Source organism: Pipistrellus kuhlii, unplaced genomic scaffold (genome assembly GCF_014108245.1).
Source record: "Pipistrellus kuhlii isolate mPipKuh1 unplaced genomic scaffold, mPipKuh1.p scaffold_m20_p_3, whole genome shotgun sequence".
Lineage (NCBI taxonomy): Eukaryota > Metazoa > Chordata > Mammalia > Chiroptera > Vespertilionidae > Pipistrellus > Pipistrellus kuhlii.
The window spans coordinates 112,312,409-112,334,356 of NW_023425529.1; the positions used below are offsets into that span (position 1 = coordinate 112,312,409).

A 21,948-nucleotide genomic window follows, 5' to 3' on the forward strand; every position below is an offset into this window, starting at 1 on the left:
CCAGCAGTAGCCTCAAATTAGGGTTACCTCTCAGGATTGTAGCCACCTTGCGGCTACTCACTCACAGATGTCTGTAACTGGTCATAGAAGAGTTACCTTTATTATCCCCTCAGCTTGGTGGTGAGACTTTAACCAGACTCACCCGTGGCATCCAAGTCAGCCCAACTCAGCACCCGGGCGGGCGGGTGGGCGTGGCCAGAGCTGTTACCTGCGATAAGGCTGGGGGTGCCAGACTGGAGGGAGCACGAAAGGGGAAGGAAATCCCCTGGGGCGGGCGCAGTTTGCAGCTGGTGATGAGAAATCGAAACTCAGCTGTTAAAACCGCTGCCCTCTGCGCTTTGGAATCGCATCTCGAGACTCGCTCAGCCTCCGGCTCGCAGCCCCCTTCAGCGGCAGCTCATGTACACCCACAGCAAGGTGCTGGGCGCCCCCGCCGCCCCCCACCCGGCCCGGGGCCCCTCTGTGAGGCGGCGGGAGCCAGACCCGCTGCCAGGCCAGCGGCAGGTTTGGGAAGCCACTCCGGAGACCCCTTCGCGGGAAGGACCTGGGCATGAGGGCCAGAGGCTGTAAGTATTTCACAACACCTCTTGGAGGGGCGAGGGGGACAGGAGCCTAGATCCCAAACTTACCCACCCACCTCACTTACCCACACCTTCTTCATTAGTACAGTTTGAAACCACAGGGGCCCAATAACAGGGTCTTTGAGGGAAAGAAAGTTTATTTGCCTAAAGTTTTAAACAAAGGCACATCTAAGTGGAATGTGTGGGCCTGCGGTTCTTGGTTCTTTGTATATTTATCTGAGCCCCTAGTCCTCTCAAGACCAACCATCTCCTGATGCTGGTGACTGGCTGTAGGATTGAAATACACACGTGGGTGTGGAACTCCTTGGCTTCTTACTAATTTTCTAGGTATCTTCAGAACGTATACTCGTTAGAAAAAAAAAAAATGTCTTACTGTCTCAGACATTGGTGCCCTAAATGCTATCTCACATCAGCTGCAAGATCAGGGGGAAGAGGGCATGCGCTCTGGGGTTGCTCCAAATGCTGCCTCCCAACAAAACTCACCCATCAAGGAGCCAGGTGGGACCAGAGGAATTTAGTTGTCAGAGACAGTGCAGAAGTGGCTGCCTTTCCCAGCCCCTGACATTGATAAGTGCTCTTCCTATTTACTCTTGATCTTTGGTCCAGGGACTACAGTTGGTATCCTGGAAACATTTGTTATGCAAAGTGTCAGCGGGGTTCTCTCTTTCTGCCCAATAACTTGAGCTTCTGTAACTCAAAGGCATGATTTGTAAAGACATTATTGCTTTTGAAGTGCTGCCTCTGTGAATTGGAACTGTCCAAATGGCTTCATTCCTAGTTCCCTCTTTTCATCAACTTCCAGTCACATGAAAGACAAATGTTCGTTGCTAAGGAACAATATATAACCTTATGACCAATAAGCAGATTTTCTTTCATACCTTAACTTTAGGGAGAATTCATAAGTACCAGGCTTTTAATATTATTCAGTTCAGGGTTAACCTTAGTTGAGGTAGATGAACTAGGTGGTTTGAATGCAAGATTGCTGCACTTTTCTCCTCCTCAAATAGAAGCTCATTAGTTTCAAGTAACCTATATCTCCATAAAAGTGTAGCATTTAATGTATCAGAAGTCATGGACATTTAGTTTCAGGTTGATGATAAACATCCTCTACATGCTTCATTTTCTATTAAAAATCATCTACTTAGGTATAGTCATTTGCTTGTAAGTTCATATAATCTTATAAATATTAGCAGCTGCATCTGTTTTCTTATTTGATGTGAACTGCCCTAGAATCTTACTGATCACCTTGCTCAGAAACAGGTAGTTCTTCACTGCATAATATTTTGTGATTTCTAGGGTTTTCCAATAGACCATTAGAGAGTACATAGGAAAGTTCAGTTATATTTCACGGAACACTCTTATTTATTTACTTTCATGTGAACCAGTCACATGGCTTATTTAAAAGACATATTCCCTTTTAGGTGTTTAGCATCAAGATTCCTTTGGACCATTCTAAATTCCTCTTATATCTGCAATAGACACTAATAGCTAACTAGAGGCCCAGTACATGAAAATTCATGCTGAGGGTCCCTTAGCTTAGCCTGCACCCTCTCATAGTCTGGGAGTCCTCAGGTGCCGGAGGCATCCTGGCCATCAGGGGAAGGCAACGCCCCCATCACCCCATCTCACTTCTGCTGCTGCCACTGCTGGCAGCACAAACCTCAGCTGGCCCTGGTTACCTGAGCCTTGGGTGGCCCTGGGTGGCAGGACAGCCACCATCGGTGGCTTGTCTGTGCGTTGGGCCAGCCCTGTGTGGCTGGGCAGCTGCTATCCAAGGCTTGCCTGCATCTTAGGCTGGCCCTAGGCAGCTGGGCGTTCACTGCCTGAGGCTTGCCTGTGCCTTGGGCCGGCCTTGGGCAGCTGGGGGCTGAGGGGACTGGGGGACTCTGGAGGCAGGCACATGGAGCAGCCGAACCCACCTGGGGATGGGCCCAGCTATGCCACGAGCCTGCTGCCCCAGCAGAGCTGAGGGGACTGGGCACCACCATCCTGTGGCTGTGGGCATTGACATATTTGAGGGTGTGGCAGTCAATTAGCATATTCTCTCCTTATTGGCTGTGGGTGCCACCATCTTTGTGAAGGTGTGATGGTCAATTAGTATATTCCCTCTTTATTATACAGGATGTTTTTTCTCACTTGTCTCCTTTAATGGACGTGGAAAATCAAGGAAATGGCTGAATGGAAAATAGCATTTTAGTAAAAACAACAACAAAAACCTATTATTTATTTATTTTGCTTTTGGAGATAAATTGGAAACATTTTGTGATAAAAAATTAAGAAAAAGGAAGGATAAAATTAAGTGCTTAATAATGAGGCTTATTTTGTTCACATCAATATGAGCTTAATTATATGACCTGGGATTTGACCTTGTTTTGTGTACATCTTTTCACGGATTCATCAGGAAAGGCTCAGTATGGGCACAGCAGCATCAGCTTCGATGCCAGGCCAACTTTGGTTCCAATCAGATTGTGCCACTACTTGCTCTCTGCACTTCAGCGTGGTGCTTAGCTTCTTCATGCTTCCATTTGTCACTACTTACAATGAGTTAATGCCAACCACTCAGAGTTTCTTTCTTTTTTTTTTTTTTATGTGTATGCATGTTTTTGTGTATGCTGGAGATTTGCTGGAGATTTGCAATATTTTACTGGATATTTATTTGCTTTGTATATTTATGTACAAAACAAATAAATATCCAGTAAAATATTGGGTGCTGATGGCCTTATATTTATTGAGCATATGTTTATTGACCAAGTGCTATGCTGTTACCCTGAAGTGGAGTGTCTGTGATTTGTAAAAACATACTGATTTAAAGCAACCTCTTACTTACATATAACTATAAATAAATAGATTTTAAGACAGTCTCTTAAAATGATTCCTGAGGACCATTACTAGTAGACTCCAAAGCAAGGCTGAGTTCTTGACCGTATTTGGATTTAAACAGTTATAAGTATATTTATTAATTCATATTGGCTTTCCCACTTATTTTTAGTTGGTAATTTTATCTTGTCTTTAAATATCATATGCTATTGACACAGACTTAAAGAGAAAAAAGTTCCCACAAAATTCTAATCCAAAATAATTTTCATCCTTCCTTTTAGTAGTTTGCTTGTTTGTAAGCATCTTACTCACTTATTCATAGGTACATAACTATAATACTAAGGCATGGGTTTTTCTGGAGGGGATTTTTACCTTGCTTTACCCAATTCTCAGCAATAGGCTCTTGCTTGTGATCATAACATAGACAGGTACACTTCATTCAGATACTTGAACTATACCTGGAAGTAGCCTTATGATACTGTTTGAAGGAAAGATCTACTGAAAATGAGCCCATAGTTTGGAATTTTACTAAATAGTTAACTTTAACATATGTGTATACAAGTTCAGTTTACTTTAACATATTTGTAGCCTGCTTTATAGTGAGAACTGTAGAGAGTTAGAGGTGAGCAGTATTAATAGCAAACACATATTGTGCTTAGTATGTGAAAGTGCATGGCATATATTAACTCCTTCAGTCCTCAGGGTAACCCTATAATAAGAGAGAATTTCTAACTGTGGATATTCAATTAAAAAATATAGGGACAAATAACTACTTAGCAAAGCACAGGCCCTAAGAAGCTTACAGTATAACTGCTGGGGCAGACACTTACCAGATAATTACATGAATAATTCTTTATATGTGTTATAAAGGAAATCCAGGGCCTGAACTAGGCCAGTGGGGCGGGGGGTTGTGGTGCAGTTGTGAGCAGGAGATGATATTTCAGAGGCAAATTCACAGGATAATTAGGAGTTGTGTGGGGTTTTTTCTTACAAATATGTCATTCCAACAAGAAATAACTGCAATCCAATTCAATCCTGACCCTACCTGCTCAGAGTTAGTACATATGCCATAAGTTAAGGGTTTACTCCCCTAAGTCTGGTGCCCCCCCTTCTCCTCCCCACTTTAGGAGTAAGCCACAAGTGAGGTCCCAAGGCTACCAACATTTCTTCCCAGCTGACTACAAATTTGGGGTTCCCATCACTTTTCTCTACCTCTAGGTTCAATAATTCACTAGAATGAATTACAGAAATCATGGAAACGACTATATTTATGATTACAGTTTTATTATAAAGCATATAACTCAGGAACAGTCAAATGGGAGAGATTCATAGGGCGAATATATGTACAGCTTCTATACCTTCTCTGGCTGGGTCACCATCCTAGCACCTTGTGTGTTCAAGCTCTCAAGCTTCATTTTTCATTCAAGAATTTTTATTCAGGCTCCACGGCAGCATGATTGATTATATCACTGGGTAGTGTGACTGAGCTCAGTGCCCTAGAGGGGGTGGGGAGTGGACCTGGAAGTTCTACCAGGCGTCTTCAAACTACGGCCCGCGGGCCACATGTGGCCCGCAGAGGAGTCTGATCCGGCCCGCCAGGTTTTTTGGGCAGTGAGCACAGCCGAGGTGTTACACTAGGAATTAGTAGTTCATACAGTTCGGCCCTCCAGCTCTCTGAGGGACCGTGATCTGGCCCCCACTTTCAAAAGTTTGAGGACCCCTGTCTAACCCTTAAATCACATTGTTGGCTTTTCTGGCAAACAGCTCCCATCCTGAAGATATCTAGGGTCCCCCATACTCCAGGAGTCATCTATTTCATTAGCATATAATCCAGGCTTTTGTTAACATAAAAAAAAACAAAAAACACAAACATCTAAAGAATTTTTGTGAGTTTATTTGAGCCAATCTGTCGACATTTGCTAGGAAGAAGAACATTGAGATAATGCTCCAAAGAATGACGACTTACATCTATATTTATACACTAGTGGCCTGGTGCACAAAATTTGTGAGGGGGTGGGGGTGGGGGGGGTGACTCTCAGCCCAGCCTGCACCCTCTCTAATGTGGGACCCCTTGGAAGATGTCTGACTGCCCGGAGATGTCCCTGTGGGATCAGGCCTAAACCGGCAGTGGGACATCCCTTTCGCAGTCCAGGACCACTGTCTCCTAACGGCTCACCTGCCTGCCTACCTGATTGCCCCTAACCAATTTTCTTGCTGGCCTGCTCACCCCCAATTGCCCCACCACCAGCCTGCTTGCTCCCAGCTGCTCCCCTCCTCCCTGCTGGCCTGATCACTCCCAAATGTCCTCCCCTGCCAGCCTCATGGCCACCAACTGCCTTCCTTGGCCAGGCTCATAGCCCACAACTGCCCTTCTCAGCCAGCCTCATGGCCCTCAACTGTCTTCCCCAGTCAGAGGCCCATCTGTGGCAGGGCTGATAGCAATGGTGACTCCAGCAGCAGGGATGACAGGACCAGGGACTCTGGTGAGGCTGAGGGGACTGGGAACTGCCATCTTGTGGCTACGGGTGCTGCTATCTTTGTGACAGAGTGATGGTTAATTTGCATATTAAAATATTATGAGATAGAATTTCAATCAAAGGAGGGACATAGGTGGGTTACATTAGTGATACAGTGTTTCCCAGGGGTATGGGAAGAGTTTGTTGGGGGTACGTGTTGCACCAGAGTTTGGTGGGGATATGCACTGCACCGTGCTTAGCTGCGCCTAATTCTACGTTCTCATGAATACGAGGAGTACTCAGCATTACGAAAATTATAGAAGGGGCACACATATGTCAAAAGTTTGAGAAACACTGGACTAGAGAGACAAGAGAAAGCAAAGCTGGGGAAGTGGGGACCCCTCGGACTGGATAAAAAGTAAAATGATAGACAAGTACTTAGGTGGGTACAGGAACAATTAACATGATAACAATGAAGGAATTTGTGGCATCTGTCCTGGTACCCAGCACACTAGGTTGTGCCCCAAAGGGAAGGGAAGGTACAAGTTACCCAAACATTTCAAGTGTATGTTTTTAGAGATGCAAAATGACAGATAGGCTCAGTTAAGGTAAAGGTTGACCTTGTCAGTGAAGATACAAGTCTAGGATGTAACTACCCCCCAAAATTGCTTTTAGTTAAAGTTTAATTTCAGACCATTCTTTGTGGTTATTTTAAGTCTCTGAGTTTGCAAGACCACCATGCAGGCCTTCCCTGAGCTTCTCAAGTTAGCATGTGGCTCCTTTCATCCACACTTTCCTCACTTGTAATTCCAATGATTTTAGGAGCTCTGTGCCAGAAACCAGGGGCAAAGACTAAACATTTATTTTTTTATTTACTACAGGAGTTTAAGTAGCTTCTGTGATAGCTTCCCTTCAAAGGAACTTACTGTGAAGGGCATAGCCAATTGACAGCCTCTGCCGCCACCCTTTTGGATCCATTACACCCTTTGCTCAGAAAGCACACTTATTCTGCACTCCTTCCAGCCAGTGACTGAGTGTTCCCCGGGTACTGGTGCCAGCCCATTCCTGCCCATGTGGAACTCCTCTATTGGTCAGCTTCTGCCAGAAGACTCACCTTTGACCTACCCAAGATTCCCTCAGAACTGTATAGCAGCAGCATGAGGCTCTTCCTTCTCAATCTCCCCTCTCTCCTTTCATGGATATCAGACCTGCTCTTGTTCTCAAGGCTTTCCCTGCCTGCTTCTGCTCATTCCCCTTTTCTCCTTCACAGGCATCCCCCCAGTAAATCTCTCTCATGTCTAATCCCATCTTTATGTATCCTTGATGTCTGCTTCTCGGAGAACCCAAAGGGACACAGTCTTTAAAGTGCCACTACCACTGACCACACAGCTTTGACCCTGTGTCTGATGGACTGCTTTCTATGTGTACTGGGGAATCCCACTCCTTTTTCTCATTTCCTGCCTTGGAGCTCAGGGGACATTCCCCAGCTTTCTTACTCTAATTTCAGTACCTTTTTTTTGGTTAATCCTCACTCAAAGATATTTTATTCCAGTGCTTTTCAGACAGAGTGGAAAGAAGGTGGGAAAGAAAGAAACATTGATGTGAAAGAGAATCGATTGGTTGCCTTCTGCATGTGCCCTGACCAAGGTTGGGGATTGAGCCTGCAACTGAAGTATGTACTCTTGACTGGAATCGAATCTGTGAGCCTTCAGTTCAAGGGCTGATGCCCTACCCCCTGAGTAACCTGACCAGGGTCAATACTTTCCACAGCTCATTGTGCTATTGAAAAGGAAATAACCCTGGTAACCAATACTTTTCCTTCCCTCCATCCTCAAACTCTCAAAGGAGAGTGAAGGGAGAGTAAAGGATGGCTTGGTAAGACCACTTATTAATGGCCAACCCCTGTTTTCTCTCTCTTTCCCCCTTAAATAGCAATGTGGTACATTATTATTAAACATGTTGTAAATATAAATTGGAATAGAAAGTGGGATATGATAACATAGTCATTAAGTTATAGTATTAGGCCAATATTTATAAATAACATTATTTAATAATTGATGTGTGTCTTTGGAACCCTGAGGTATAATTTGTTATGTCTAAGACAGATGACAATCAAAAACTTTGTCATTCTTGACTCATCTTGTTTGGATTTAAACTAGCCACATAAGCCCAGCTGGTATGGCTCAGTGATTGAGCATTGACCCATGCAGCAAGAGGTCACTGGTTCAATTCCCAGTCAGGGCACATGCCCAGGTTGTGGGCACAATTCCCAGTAGGGGACATGCAGGAGGCAGCCAATTGATATTTTTCTCTCATCAATGTTTCTTTTTTCCTTTTTTGGTTAATCCTTCCTGGAAAATCTCTCCCCCCAACTCCCGCCCCATCCCACAAAACACTGATTTTAGAGTGGAAGAAAGGGGAGAGGTGGAGAGAAGAGAGAGAATCGTCAATGTAAGAGAGCCACATCAATCGGTTGCCTCCCGCATGTGCCCCAACCAGCACAGAGACCCTGCAACCCAAATATGTGCCCTTGACCAGAATCAAACCGGCAACCCTTCACTTCTCGAGCTGACATTTTAACCACTGAGCAACACAAGCCAGGGCTCTCATGGATGTTTCTATCTCTCCCTCTCTTTTCCTCTCTCTAAAAAATCAAGAAAAACATATTAAACTAGCCACATAAAATAACCTTAAATAGAGTTCAAGCTTCTACAAATATATGAGAGCCAATAAGAACTGTTTACTGTTTCTTCTTCACTGCAATAAATTTCTCTACAGTCACTTCATATGACTGAGAAAATAAGCTTTGCCTATAGATGCTAAAAGGCATGAAAGCATCAGATTGTCCCTTTTCCCTGGGAGTGAAGAGCTGAGTAAATGCCAATGTTCCCTTTAGTACTCGGAAACGATACTACACAGGGAGAGAAACATCTGTGATCGATTTTGATGCGTACTTTTCTTTTTCTTCTTCTTTTTCCACTCAGGGCACAACGTAGGTATGTATGTGCCCTGAGTGGAATCAAACCCACAACCTTTTGGTGTAGGAGACAATACTCCAATCAACTGAGCCACCCCCCAGGGCTGAGGAGTACTCTTCTTGAGGGCTCTATTCATTAGGGGACTATTTAACCCAGTCTTCACATAAGACTCATAAGCATTCAGGAAGTTTGTAAGATAACAGGTGGTATTTAACAATACTATTTATTGATTTTTTAACGTAATGATAATGATACGACTAAACGATTACCAGATTCTACTAACAAACTAATCATGGAGCTCTGCCTATTTAACTTATTTTTGAAATGACAAATGCAGCAAAGCATTGCAATACCATGGTAGCATAGAGTGAACTAGCAGTGACCTGTAATAGTTAAACTGAGTACCTTGAAATGAGTTGCAATCAGAAAGAATTAAACTGAGAGATTAAAACCAAAATAACAATCAATAACTTAAACTTTTATATCTGGAACTCTTTATCATGTGCTAGACCTTGTGCTAAGCATATTATATAATTTGTTAATTTTTTCTTCACAATAAAGACATTGTTACTTTTAAGTAAATAAACTGAACCTTGAGAAATTAAGTGATTTCCCAAGTCTCAGAACCAGCACTCCAACAGGAGTCTACCCCCCACGGTCTGGGTCTTGAACATGATGTGGAGCTGGAGAAAGAAGTGAAGTGCAACTAGTTAATTTCCGATCAATTGTTATATTTTCACATCAAGAAAATAGAACTTCTATAGGCTATAGAAACAGTAATGTGACATTTATTTACAGCTTTAAAATGATTTGGATAGAGACGTTGTTTGTTAGAGAAAATTTTCTGTGGGGATTCTTGCTGTATGTGATAAATTCTTGACATTTTTTTCTTTTTCTTCATTAAAAATAAATTTTCCTTTAGTGGGTTACTACCTACGGTTTGAAAAGCACAGTTCTATGCATGGAAGAATAAATTATTGGAGTGAATGGAAAGAAAAGACATATTGGTTTGATTAGACCAAATTTACTTTCCTGTTTATGCAGGAGGGTAGAAATCATAGTCCTGCTTAGAATGAATTTCCAACTCTTCTGCACTGATTCCACTCCTCAGTATGGTATGAAATTGCAGCCTGCCGAGTTGTAGGGAGTAATCATTTTTATTCAAATACAATATCACCAAAAATGAGTGGGCATATCTCAAAAAGCTGTTGACAGCTGAAACAGTGAAACAATAAATCAACAGGATGATGAAAGCTTGAAAACACGTAACACCTATAATAATCAGTGGATGGGTAGCAGAAATGAGAAAAAAGAAACAGTTCAATTACACAGTAGGTTACTTACTTCAAAGTCAGTACAGTGCTGTAAGGTTATATGTATTGTTAAGGTTAATTGCATCTATTCAGAATGTATTTGAAACTGAAACAAAAGCTTAACAGGAAAATAAAAATCAAAGGCAGAAGACTGAATTTGAACTGTCTGTTCTATATCAGAGAATCAACAGATGATAGTTCCTTTGTTCTGTAATGTTTGTATCTCCCCCATATAAACACTTACAAGGCAATCCATTGCAGTTTTGAAAAACTGAAGACATCTGCCATCATTAAAACTCAAGGGCTAGTATTGCCCCATGATTGTTTTACTATGGAACCAGTGAGAGCAGAAATTCTCTGCTACCTAATCTTGTAAGAAAATGTGAGCCCCAAAACTTTAGTTTAAATATATTTTTCATTTCAAATTCTTTGGAATATTTTTTTCTTGATTATAGAGGTAAAATCATAACTACTTGTTATAAACACTCAAACATTGAAAAAAATCATATAAAATCCCCTGTAATTCTAATCCTTAGAAATTCAAACATTTTCATACAAAGTCATTTTTTATTTTTAATGTGTAGGTTGTGCTTTTTGACTCTTTATGCCACGTAGGGAGGATTAGGAGCATTATACCCTTTGATTCTACTGCCAATAGTAGGTGACAGGTATAAGAAGATATGTTTAATTTCTAATATTTATTTTAAAACTAGAGGCCCAGCGCACAAAATTCGTGCATGGGGGAGGGTATGTCCCTAAGCCCAGACTGCAACCTCTCCAATCTGGGACCCCTTGAGGGATGTCCAACTGCCCGTTTAGGTAGGATCTAGCCTAATTAGGCAGTCGGACATTCCTCTTATAATCCAGGATTGCTGGCTCCCAATTGCTTGCCTGCCTGCCTTCCTGATTGCCCCTAACTACTTCTGCCTGCAAGCCCAATCACTCCCTAACCACTCCCCTGTCAGCTTGTTTGCCCCTAACTGCCCTCCCCTGCAGGCCTGGTCACTCCTAACTGCCCTCCCCTGCAGGCCTGGGTCTCCCCTAACTGCCTTTTGCTGCAGACCTGGTTGTCCCCAATTTCACTCCTCTGCCTGGTCACCCCTAACTGCAGGCTCAATCATCACCAACTGCCCTCCCTTGCAGGCCTGGTCCCTCCCCTGCTGGCCATCTTGTGGTGCCATCTTGTGTCCACATGGGGGCATCCATTTTTGACCACATGGGGCAGCCATATTTAACCACATGGGGCAGCCATCTTTTGTTGGAGTGATGGTCAATTTGCACATTACTTTTTTATTAGATAGGATGTGATTGCTCTCTATCATATAGGCAGATACTTATTTTCACATTGGTTTATTATTTATTAGTACCAGGAAACAACTAGTTCTAACAGTAGAATCTTGGATAACATCTCCTGTGTGGTACTATTTCAAAAAATGTTTAACCTAAATATTTAATTGTGAGGGAAATTATTTCTCAAATTCAGGTTGTGAGGCATTTTATAAATTCTGTAAGGCAGTTTACCTAGTGTATTGGTCAGGGTTTATCAGTGAAATGAACTAACAGTCTATCTATCTATCTATCTATCTATCTATCATTTCTCTATCTCATTTATTGTAAGCTGTTGGCTCAGTTATGGAGGCTAAGAAGTCCCATAACCTGCCATCTGCAGGAAAAAGACCCAGGAAGACACAAGGTGCAGCATGAAGGCCTGAAATCCAGAGATGGAAGGTGTCTGTCTCCCACTCAAAGTCTCAGGGGCTAAGAGCCTGGAGCACTAAGGGTGGTTGAGGATCTCTGCTTCAGCTCAACAGTCAGGCAGAGTGGTTTCCACCTTCCTCTGCCTTTTATTTTTTTCTACTCATGAAGGCCCTCAGTGGATTGAGTGATGCCCACCCAAATGAAAGAGGGCATTTACTTTACTCAGTTTATCAGTTCAAATGGTAATATCTTCCAGATAGATCCTCACAGACACATGTGGCCCAGTTAAGTTGACACATAAAATTAATTATCACATCTGGATTCTTCAAAAATAAAACTGATTGATTGTAGAAGTCTAAAAGGCATGCCAAACCCTGGGAGTATATATTTCATGATTGGATCAAGGATGAAATAGGAGTAGGGAAGAATATTAAAAATTTTTAGCAGGTTATAAATGTAAATATAGATTGAATACCAAAATTCCTGGGGTATATAGTTCTATCATGTTTAAGGAGAACTCTTTGTTCCCAGGAGATATATGCTGAAGTATTTAGGTGTGATGTGTCATGACTCTCCAGCTTATGATCATACGGTTTAGAAAAAGAAAAATGAAGAAGAGGAAAGAGAAAAAGCAATATAACAAAACATTAACAATTGGTAACTATAGGTAATAGATGTGGGTTTTTATTGTATTCAATATTTTAAGTTTGCTTTTAGGCTTAAAATTTAAGATAAAAAGGTAGGAGAAAGTAACTTAGATAATAACCTAAAGTTCATGGTACCTCTCCCTCTTTTGCCATTATTCTTTTGGAATCTAGATAAGTTAAAAGAAGGCTTGTCATGGAGTGGTATATTTAAAATTTGTACAGTTTACTCTGGGGTCAGAACTGTGCTATTTTTAAAAATATACATTTTTTTTTAGAGAGAGAGGAAGGAAGAGGAAAAGAGAAACATTAATTTCCTGCCTTCTGCACACCCCTTACTGGAGATCAAACTCACAACCCGAGCATCAAACTGGCAACCTTTTGGTGCATGTGGCAATGCCCAACCAACTAAGCCACACTGGGCAGGACAGAATCATACTATTTTTTTATAGGAGAAAACTGGTTAGTAATCTTTAATGAGACATTACTTGTCAATACCATTTTGTTTCAGTGGTTCTTATTACTCCTGGAACATAACAGCCAAAAGGAAATAATCAGGAACCAGGCAATAGATGTGAGAGTGAAGAGCCAGAACTAGTGATGTAAAAACATAATCTGAAAAATTATCCTATCTAATAAAAGAGTAATATGCAAATTGACCATTACTTCAACACACAAGATGGCTGCTCCCATGTGGACACAAGATGGCCACCACAAGATGGCCAGCAGGGGAGGGCAGTTGGGAGGGACCAGGCCTGCAAGGGAGGGCAATTGTGGGTGATCAAGCTTGCAGGGAAAGGCAGTTAGGGATGACAGGGCCAGCAGAGGAGGGAAGTTGGGGGTGACCAGGCCTGCAGGGAAGGGCAGTTGGGGGGGGGACCAGGCCAGCAAGGGAGAGCAGTTAGGGTGACCAGGCCTTCAGGAGAGGGAAGTTGGGGGCATTAACACTGCCAGGGGAGCAGTTAGGCATTAGTCAGGCTGTCATGGGAGTGGTTAGGGGGTGATCAGGCTGGCAGGCAGAAGTAGTTAGGGGCAATCAGGAAGGCAGGCAGGCGAGCACTTGGGAGCCAGCAGTCTGGATTGTGAGAGGGATGTCCGAATGCCTGTTTTGGCCCAATTCCAAAAGGGACAGTTGGATATCCCTCTAGGGGTCCCACATTGGGGAGAGTGCAATATGAGCTGAGGGAAACCTCCCCCCACTGCAAGAATTTTTGTGCACTGGCCTCTAGTCTATATACATACACACACACACACACACACACACACACACACACACACACATTAGGGTTGTATATATAACCCTAATATGCAAATAGTCTGAACAGTGGAACAACTGAACTACTGGTTACTATGATGTGTGCTGACCACTAGAGGGTATGCACAGAACATGGCAGGCATTAGCTGTGATAGGATGGTGGAGCAGGGGAGCAGGGGCGCCAGACCAAGGTGGGGAACCAGTAGCTGTCATCAGGGTGAGCTTCTGCTGGTTACTGAAAATTCTTGGCTCATATGTGCTGTGGTCCCACCTGGCGCTTGCACCTGCTGCCAGCAACGTCCCCACTTGTACCTACCATCAGTGGTGCCAGAGCCTTCAGTGTGTGGGAGCAGTAGCAGTAGGAGTGGGGCTGCCGGCAAATAGGGGACTGGGGGGTTTTGGTGGGAGGGGTCGGGCAGGGGCATGGAGAATGGGCCAAGACCCACCCCTGTGTTCACCACAGCCTTGCAGCCCACAGTTCCTTTCAAAATGCATGAATTTTTGCACTGGGCCCCTAGTATTAGATATATTATGGAAGAAGCAGCAAATAATTCAGTCACGGCATAAAAGAGGAAATGTATTAAGTGATTCAGGACCAGACTCTATACTGTATCTATAATAATAAAGGTGTAATATGTTAATTAGAACAGACAGCTGGATGTCATTCTAGATGAAGCTGTGGCAGCAGGGGCCAAGGCAGAGTGGTTGTGGGTAATCAGGCAGGCAGGCGAGCAGTTAGGGGCAATGAGGCAGGCAGGCAAATGATTAGGAGCTATCAGGCAGGCATGCAGAGTATTTAGGGACAATCAGGCAGGCAGACAAGTATTGTAGTTAGGGGCAATCAGACAGATAGGCAAGTGATTAGGGAAAATCAGGCAGGTGAGCAGTTAGGAGCCAGTGGTCCCAGATTGCAAGAGGGATGTCTGACTGCCGGTTTAGGCTCCATTCCTGCAGAAGTTGGATAACCCCCCAAGGGTTCCCAGATTGTGAGGAGCTGCAGGCCTGGCTGAGGGACACCCCCTCATTCCTGCACAATTTCATGCACCAGGCCTCTAGTGTATAAAATGAAAGTCTATTAAATTATATATGTTATATATAACTATTATAATTACATACAATATGACTTATATCCTCATATAGATGTTTTAATAGATGGCTGTATTTATTTGTTACTCTCTTATACAATAAAATAAGTCTGAAAATAGGTATCTATTTGTAGATATAGTACAAATAGTAGGCAACCATAATAGAATTTATTTCCAAGCACTGTTTTAGTTTAAGAATTGAGGAGTGTCAAGCATAAGAGCAGAAATTAATCCTATGATAACATTGTCTCTGGGTTTTGGAAGTGTAAATAGGATAACTTAAATGTAGTCCATATTCCTATTCAGAGTACTGATATTAGAGGACTATTTCACTTTTCTTCTGGATATTGTGCTGTGCAAAATTTTATGTTTTACACTTTGTACATCCTGCAAGATTGTTTATAATAGTTAGCAATTGAAACAACTGAAATGGTAAAGTGAGTAATTATATTATTGATACATCTACTAGTATGTCATGAAATATTATGAAGCCATTTAATATTAAGCTTATTTCATGCATAATTGGGAAACCACTTATAAATGAAAGCAGAATACAGAATTGAACTTAAGATATGATTACAACTGTACAATAATATGTACAGAATATGGATTGGGTTGAAATTTACCCAAATGAAACTGTAATTGAGATCTCAAAGGGGTGGGATTATGAGTGACTTTTAAATGTTTTAAGAATATGCATTTTTTCTATGAGCTTATGTTTCTTTTTTAAAACATATGTTTTTATTGATTTCAGAGAGAGTAAAGGATATGGAGAGAGAGATAGGAACATCAATGATGAGAAAGAATCATCAGAATTATCAATCAGCTACCTCCTGCATGCCTCCTACTAGAGATTAAGCCTGAAATCCAGTATTGTGCCCTGACCCCTGACTGAGAATTGAATCATGACCTCTTGGTTCATGGATTGACATTCAATCACTGAACCACACCTCTGGGCCATATGTTTCCTTCAAAATCAGAAATAAGTGATGACTATCATTTAAAAATATTCTATGTGAAAATTAGATATAATTTCCTATGTCTTGAAGTTCTGATTTTTTTCCCTTTAAGTTACAGATAATATTGAGGAGCTTTGCTTTAGTTACAGATAACCTTAGATCATAGTCTAATTACGTACACATAATTAGATCATAGTCTATTAATAATAATAAAAAAGAAAATATATAGCACAGGTTTTTATGGAAATGGCAATTTCCTTTTCATTCAGCTATCCATAAACAGAATATTAATCCTAAATATTCTGTTGGAAAACACAGCCTTTCTTGGGCTTCTTTCACTTTGATATGACTTGTTGGGTGTGTCAGGACTGCATCTCTGACCATTTTTTAATCTGGACAATTTCTCAGAGTTGTTATGCAGCTGGGAACTTCGAAAAATGAGGCATACTATTCCCCAGGACAAGAACCAGTCTTTGCTTGCTTAGACTGGTTCTTGTCCTGGGGAATAGTATGCCTCATGGTAGATCCCCCAACTCAGTGCTCCTCAGCTATAATGTAATCACAATGTGCAGTGTTGCCCCCATAAGACTTGGGGCCAGAGAGAACAGATGTAAATATGCTGGTGTTCATGTTGCCTGCTATGTCATGAGTACTAAAGTCATTTGTTTCTGACCCAGGAGTCTCATGACTTCTGCCAGCATCCAGGTTAGTTTGTTGGGTTAAGATTATTTTTTTTAGTAAGGTCAAATCAAATTCCCAGACCTATATTGATATATCCTGAAAATATAGATTTCTTGTAGTTATTTATACTGAGGAAGCAAGTTTATGCATTTTGCAAGCATAACTATCCGTTGGTCCCCATCTCTACTTCCATCATTGATTGGCTTCTGATGTCTTAAAGATGATGAATCTCTATAATATTTTATATACATTCTTTTTTATCTGTAAAGCAAATATTTTTTGCTTTCTTTTTTTTTTCCTCATAGCTTTTATCATTTATGTGTTTTAAGTGAAGAAATTTGATATTGTTCAGGTCCACCCTATAAAATTGTGCAGGCTGGTAACTGCACAAATTTTCTTGGCTAGGGTGGTAATTTGGAGCTGAAATATGATACAGTTGACCCTTGAACAAGAAATCCATATACAACTTTTGACTCTATTGTAAGCCCTGTGCATTCATGGATTCAACCAATCATGAACGAAAAAACAATATCTTCAGCCTTCCTCTGTCTCCGAGATGGCATTTGACCTGGTAGGATAAATTTTGTGAAGTGTGTTTGCTGCGTCATATGAGCAGCATCTCAGGCATGTCAAAAATATATTTTGATAGCTAAAATATTGAGAAAAAAGGCCCAAGAGAGATATTCTGAAGAAGTTCAAGATTTGACCAAATTTTGCAAGGAGTGTGAAATCCTATGGTAGTAAAATGTTGGAAAGAAATTTTGCGTTGAAAGAATGTCTAATGGCTTACTATAATGATCCTGCCTTTTATGAGGAATGCAAAATGGAATACCTTAAGGAAAGGGAAGAACTCAGAAAAACTGGAATTCCTACCAAGAATAGCCTACAGAAGCATCCAACCGGCATGTAGGCAAATATTTAAATGACTAGAAGCCTGATACACAAAGATTCATGCAAGAATGGGCCTTCCTTCCCTGCCTGCCAGCACTGCCTTCCCTCTAGCTAGAGCTGCCTTTCCACCTTCCCATGCTGTCCAGAGGCCTGGAGTGGCTGGTGCAGTGTGGAAGGTCCCTGACTGCTCAGCACCTGTGTATGCAAATTAACCTGCCATAGTTGTTGGGTTAATTTGCATACTCACTCCTGATTGGCTGGTGGGTGTCATGAAGGTATGATCAATTTCTCTTTTTATAAGTGTAGATACCCAATAACTCTGTTCATTGAAATGACAATTACCTAAAATAATGGACTCAAGGAACTGTGTTTGCTTTATTCTAAATGATGAACATATTATTTTAATCTGAAATAAAGATTTTCTAGTTAAAGCAAAACAAAACAAAAATAACACAACAGTATTTTTAATTAGAGGTTGGATTCCATGCTTAGGAGAACAAAAATACTGTTTTTTTAATCTGTGTTTGGTTGAATCTGTGGATGCCAAGGGCTGACTGTTTTTATTGAAAAACAACAATAACAACAACAATACATAAGTTGACCCATGTAGTTCAAACCCATGTTGCTCAAGGTTCAATTGTATACACAAACAGTGTGTGCGACACATTTTTCTCATTTGCTTAAGTTTACTGTGTCTCATGGAGCCATGGACCTGCATAGGAATCCTGGTATGGATATGTCTGTGTGTGTGTACTTCTTTCTAGTTTCCATAAAGGCACCTCAACAGAGCTGGGTCAGCTCTGAGGACCTGATGATCTCTTGTTTGCTTATCTTTTCCTTTTGGGTGTTTATTCAGCTCTCTAACAGAAGCTGTGAGTTATAGAACTAACCAGCTTCACATCAGCCTCTTGGGTGTGCAGACAATGTTTTGGGCTCTGCACATTCTGAAACCAAAGAGCATTCATGAGTCCTTCCACACTGGTGATGTGGAGTGCTGGGTCAGGGCTGGTGTAACAGGCTTAGGGGTCAACAATGATTTACTTGGCCTAATCTTGTTATTTGTTTTTCTCTTGGGAATATGATGTGTTTATAAAAGAACTTTTGGAAACCCAAATGCTTCAAGTTTTGACTCAAGTTGGTTAAAAACACTAAGTTCAGATTCCTGCATTGAAGATCATTTAGTAAAAATCAATATGGAAAGCCTTATCTAGAAAGTAAGTCTCTATCTAGTACCTTTGATTAACCAAATCCTTCTTTTTTTTTTTTTTTTTTTTTTTTTTACAATTTCATCCAGGAATAAGATTTTCTTAAACTATGAAAGCCTCAAACCAATTTTGTATAGGACAGCATACTATGCCTATTTGTCTGCTTGAAATTACCTTTGTAACATAATCTTCTACCCCTTTCTGAATTTTTGCTCTTGGCTGTGTTTTTTCTTTTTTAAGTCAACCAGTATTATTCTTAATTAGAAATTTAAATTACATCTGCAGTTTCTACACACCAGGATATATATTTATGTAATACTGTTAGACAGCCACGATATTTTTCATAATTTCAACATGACATTTTTTCATAGAGGATTTATTGACGAGGCTTCATAAAAATTGTGCAAGAATGTCTGCAGGAGAAGCAGTTGTGTAGCTCAGGAGAGACCTCACAAGAAAACATTTCTTGAAAAAAAAAAAATATATATGTATATATATATATATTTATGGAGTAGGAAAATATTTTTTCTTTTGTGCTATTCTTTTATCTGTACTCCCTTAGTATATCTCAATGATATGTGCTGTTGGAAAGTGAAAACAACCTTACAAATTGAGAAATTCTATTAAATTTCAATGAGGTAATTAAGGAAACTCATTTTCAAAGATATACATTTATTTCAGTAGCTTGAATGTTGCTTAATCAGGAAAATGACCAGAATACTAAACACTGAAAGGTAGGTTGTGCTTGTGTAGCTCGGCAGCTTTGAGAGTCAGACAGCTAAAAGGGATGACATGGAGGTTAAAACAGCAGAAACCCTTGATGTGGGTGGAAACTAATTGGCTGAAAGCATGAATAAGTTATATGTTGTTCATGTCAAGGAAAAGCTAGGATTAATATTTGTATCTACCAAGGCATTATACTCTGCCGTATGATATAAGAAATAAAAAACAGATCCTTAGATTTATGCTCTTCTTCCTTATAGCAAGTAAGAGGAACAGAAGCACAATTCATTGGCAGTGCTTTCTTCTGAGTATTGTGTTTTAGACTTGGCATTTCCAGCCAATAAAATATTACTAAGATGGTTGCTAAGAAATTCACTAACATAAAACATTTACTACAGGGACCATTGTCCTTGATCCTGGGATTATGTTTAAGTGATTTCAATTAAAAACCTCTGATTTGTGGCTAGATAATTCTCTTCCTCTTTCCACAACCCTCTATCATGCCTGGGTATCCGTAGCCTACACATTGGCCACAGATTGACTATAGCCCTGTTTCGAAGACTAAAGATTCTAATATGATATTATTAGACTTGAACTTAATCAGATTAGATATTGTAGAATTAAATCTTTAAAAAACATATTAATTTTACTTCCCAAATCTTTTGCAAAATTTTTATGAGAGAGCCCCATGAAGCTTGGAAATTTTTTTATGAAGCTCCTCTTAGCAACATCTTCGCAAACATTTTTTTTTTTTTTTGCCATTTTTAGAGTCTATACTTTAAGCCTCAACTTGCTATTCTTCTCTGAAGTTTTCTATCCTTCTGGGATCTCTGACTCTCCTCCACCTTAAATCTCTCACTACTCCTTTCATCTCACTTTGATGGTTGTTTGGATATCCTTGTGGTGTGTTCTCATGGTTTCATGAATGGTTCCTAACTAAAGCATAAGCTCTGTTAAAGTGGTTGGTGTCTGTGTTTTGGTATTGTCCCTAACACAACAAGTCTATAGGTGCTCAGTTAAATTTAAGTTCATTACTTTGTTTGGAAATCTATCAAGAGGCTGAAATTAAGGACAGTCATATAATATGCTTTCTATATTGAGCTGAAGAATTAGTTACAGTACCTGACTGGTCTGAGTCAAAAGTCCAGGGTTTGCGTCTCAGCACTATTGCTCAAAATAACCTCATGATCATTGACATATGTTTCCTTATCAGTGGTTTCTTAACCCCTAAAAATCCCTTTTAGTGCAGATGTTCAAAGTCAGCTTGTCTGATCTATAGCCGTGGTTCTCAAAAGTGTGGTCCCACCAAAACCGGTTTGGCTCAGTGGATAGAGCGTTGGTCTGCGGACTGAAAGGTCCCGGGTTCGATTTCAGTCAAGGGTATGTACATTGGTTGCAGGCACATCCCCAGTAGGGGGTGCGCAAGAGGCAGCTGGTCAATGTTTCTCTCTCATCGATGTTTCTAGCTGTCTATCCCTCTCCCTTCCTCTCTGTAAAAAATCAATAAAAAAATATATATATATTTTTTAAAAAGTGTGGTCCCTAGATCGAGAACACCAGCATAACCTAGAACTGTTAAAAATGCAAAGTTATCAGACCTCACCCCAGACCTACTGAATCAGAAATTCTGCCCTTTAACATATCTTTCAAGATCCAGGTGATTCTGCTGCACACTAAAGTTTAAGTATAACTGATTTGCAGTATAATCAAATCCCTGGTATGGTAAGAAGCTCCACACTACAATCTTAGTGAACACTGAGGATTGTGCCATCGTTTCATGGTTGGCGTGCAAACCCATTATCTCATGTTTCATCTTTAAGACTCTGCAGAATGGCTCACTTTGGTGTCATATTCAAGTCTGCAAGGTGCTATCCACAGAATTGTAGCTCTCAGGCTCCTATAAAGTGTTGGCAATTGAGGAGTGAAAAATCTTTCTTAGGGTGAGCAAAGAATATGCAGTGGACAAGGGATTAATTTCCAGCAGCAGCAGCCTCCTGATTTTGTATTCATAACGTTGCATGTATGCTAGGCTGCACATGCAACATCTGCTGATATACATTAGGTAATTGGGCATCCAGCAGCCCCATTTGTATGCAAAGGTGGTTGCACACCTCCCATTTACAAGTCTAAAATTAAAGCCCAGTTTGAAGCTGGCTGAAGGCTCGCTGCTAGGAACATAAAATAGATAAGGAAGAAATGGCTTCTGGTAATCAGCGCTTTTGGCCTCTCCTGTTCAATCTTTGCTAATTTGTCCTTTGAAATTGTACATTCTGTGTTGAAAAGATACTTCTAAGATTATCTGTTTTTGTTGTGTGTGTGTGTGCGTGTGATTTTTTTTAAAAAGAAAACCTACATTTATAAACTGATTGTGTTTACACATACCATTTCCCCTAACACTATAACCACATGTATGCTATAGTCAATTGCTGAGCTGTATTTTTGTGATATGAACTATTTATGCTCTTGTGGAACCACATGGATCATCTCCAAGAAGAGACCCCCCAGCACAGACTCACAGACTGGGTGTTGGCTTAATTTCATTTTCACTCAGCCCACATTTGTCAAGCAGCTACATTGTGTCAGGCGTTTTGCCAGAGGCTGGGCATAAACAGATCAATCACGCAGTTTCTGCCCTCAAAAGCTCACAATATTTTAACATCTT

General features: G+C 40.9%; 1 protein-coding gene and 1 pseudogene across 2 annotated transcripts in view; both read left to right on the forward strand.

Annotated features, from left to right (window-relative positions):
* Positions 1–205: 205 nt before the first annotated feature.
* Positions 206–21,948, forward strand: part of EPSTI1 (epithelial stromal interaction 1) — a 108,780-nt gene continuing 87,037 nt past the window's right edge. Inside the window, exon 1 of one of the 2 annotated variants that reach the window (XM_036458338.2) lies at positions 206–566. In XM_036458338.2, the coding sequence (XP_036314231.1) occupies positions 400–566 (167 nt within the window). In that variant the 5' untranslated portion in view covers positions 206–399. The remainder of the gene's footprint in view (positions 567–21,948) is intronic. The other variant, XM_036458339.2, reaches the window with a different exon arrangement.
* On the forward strand, positions 17,024–17,377 carry LOC118728503 (annotated as a pseudogene).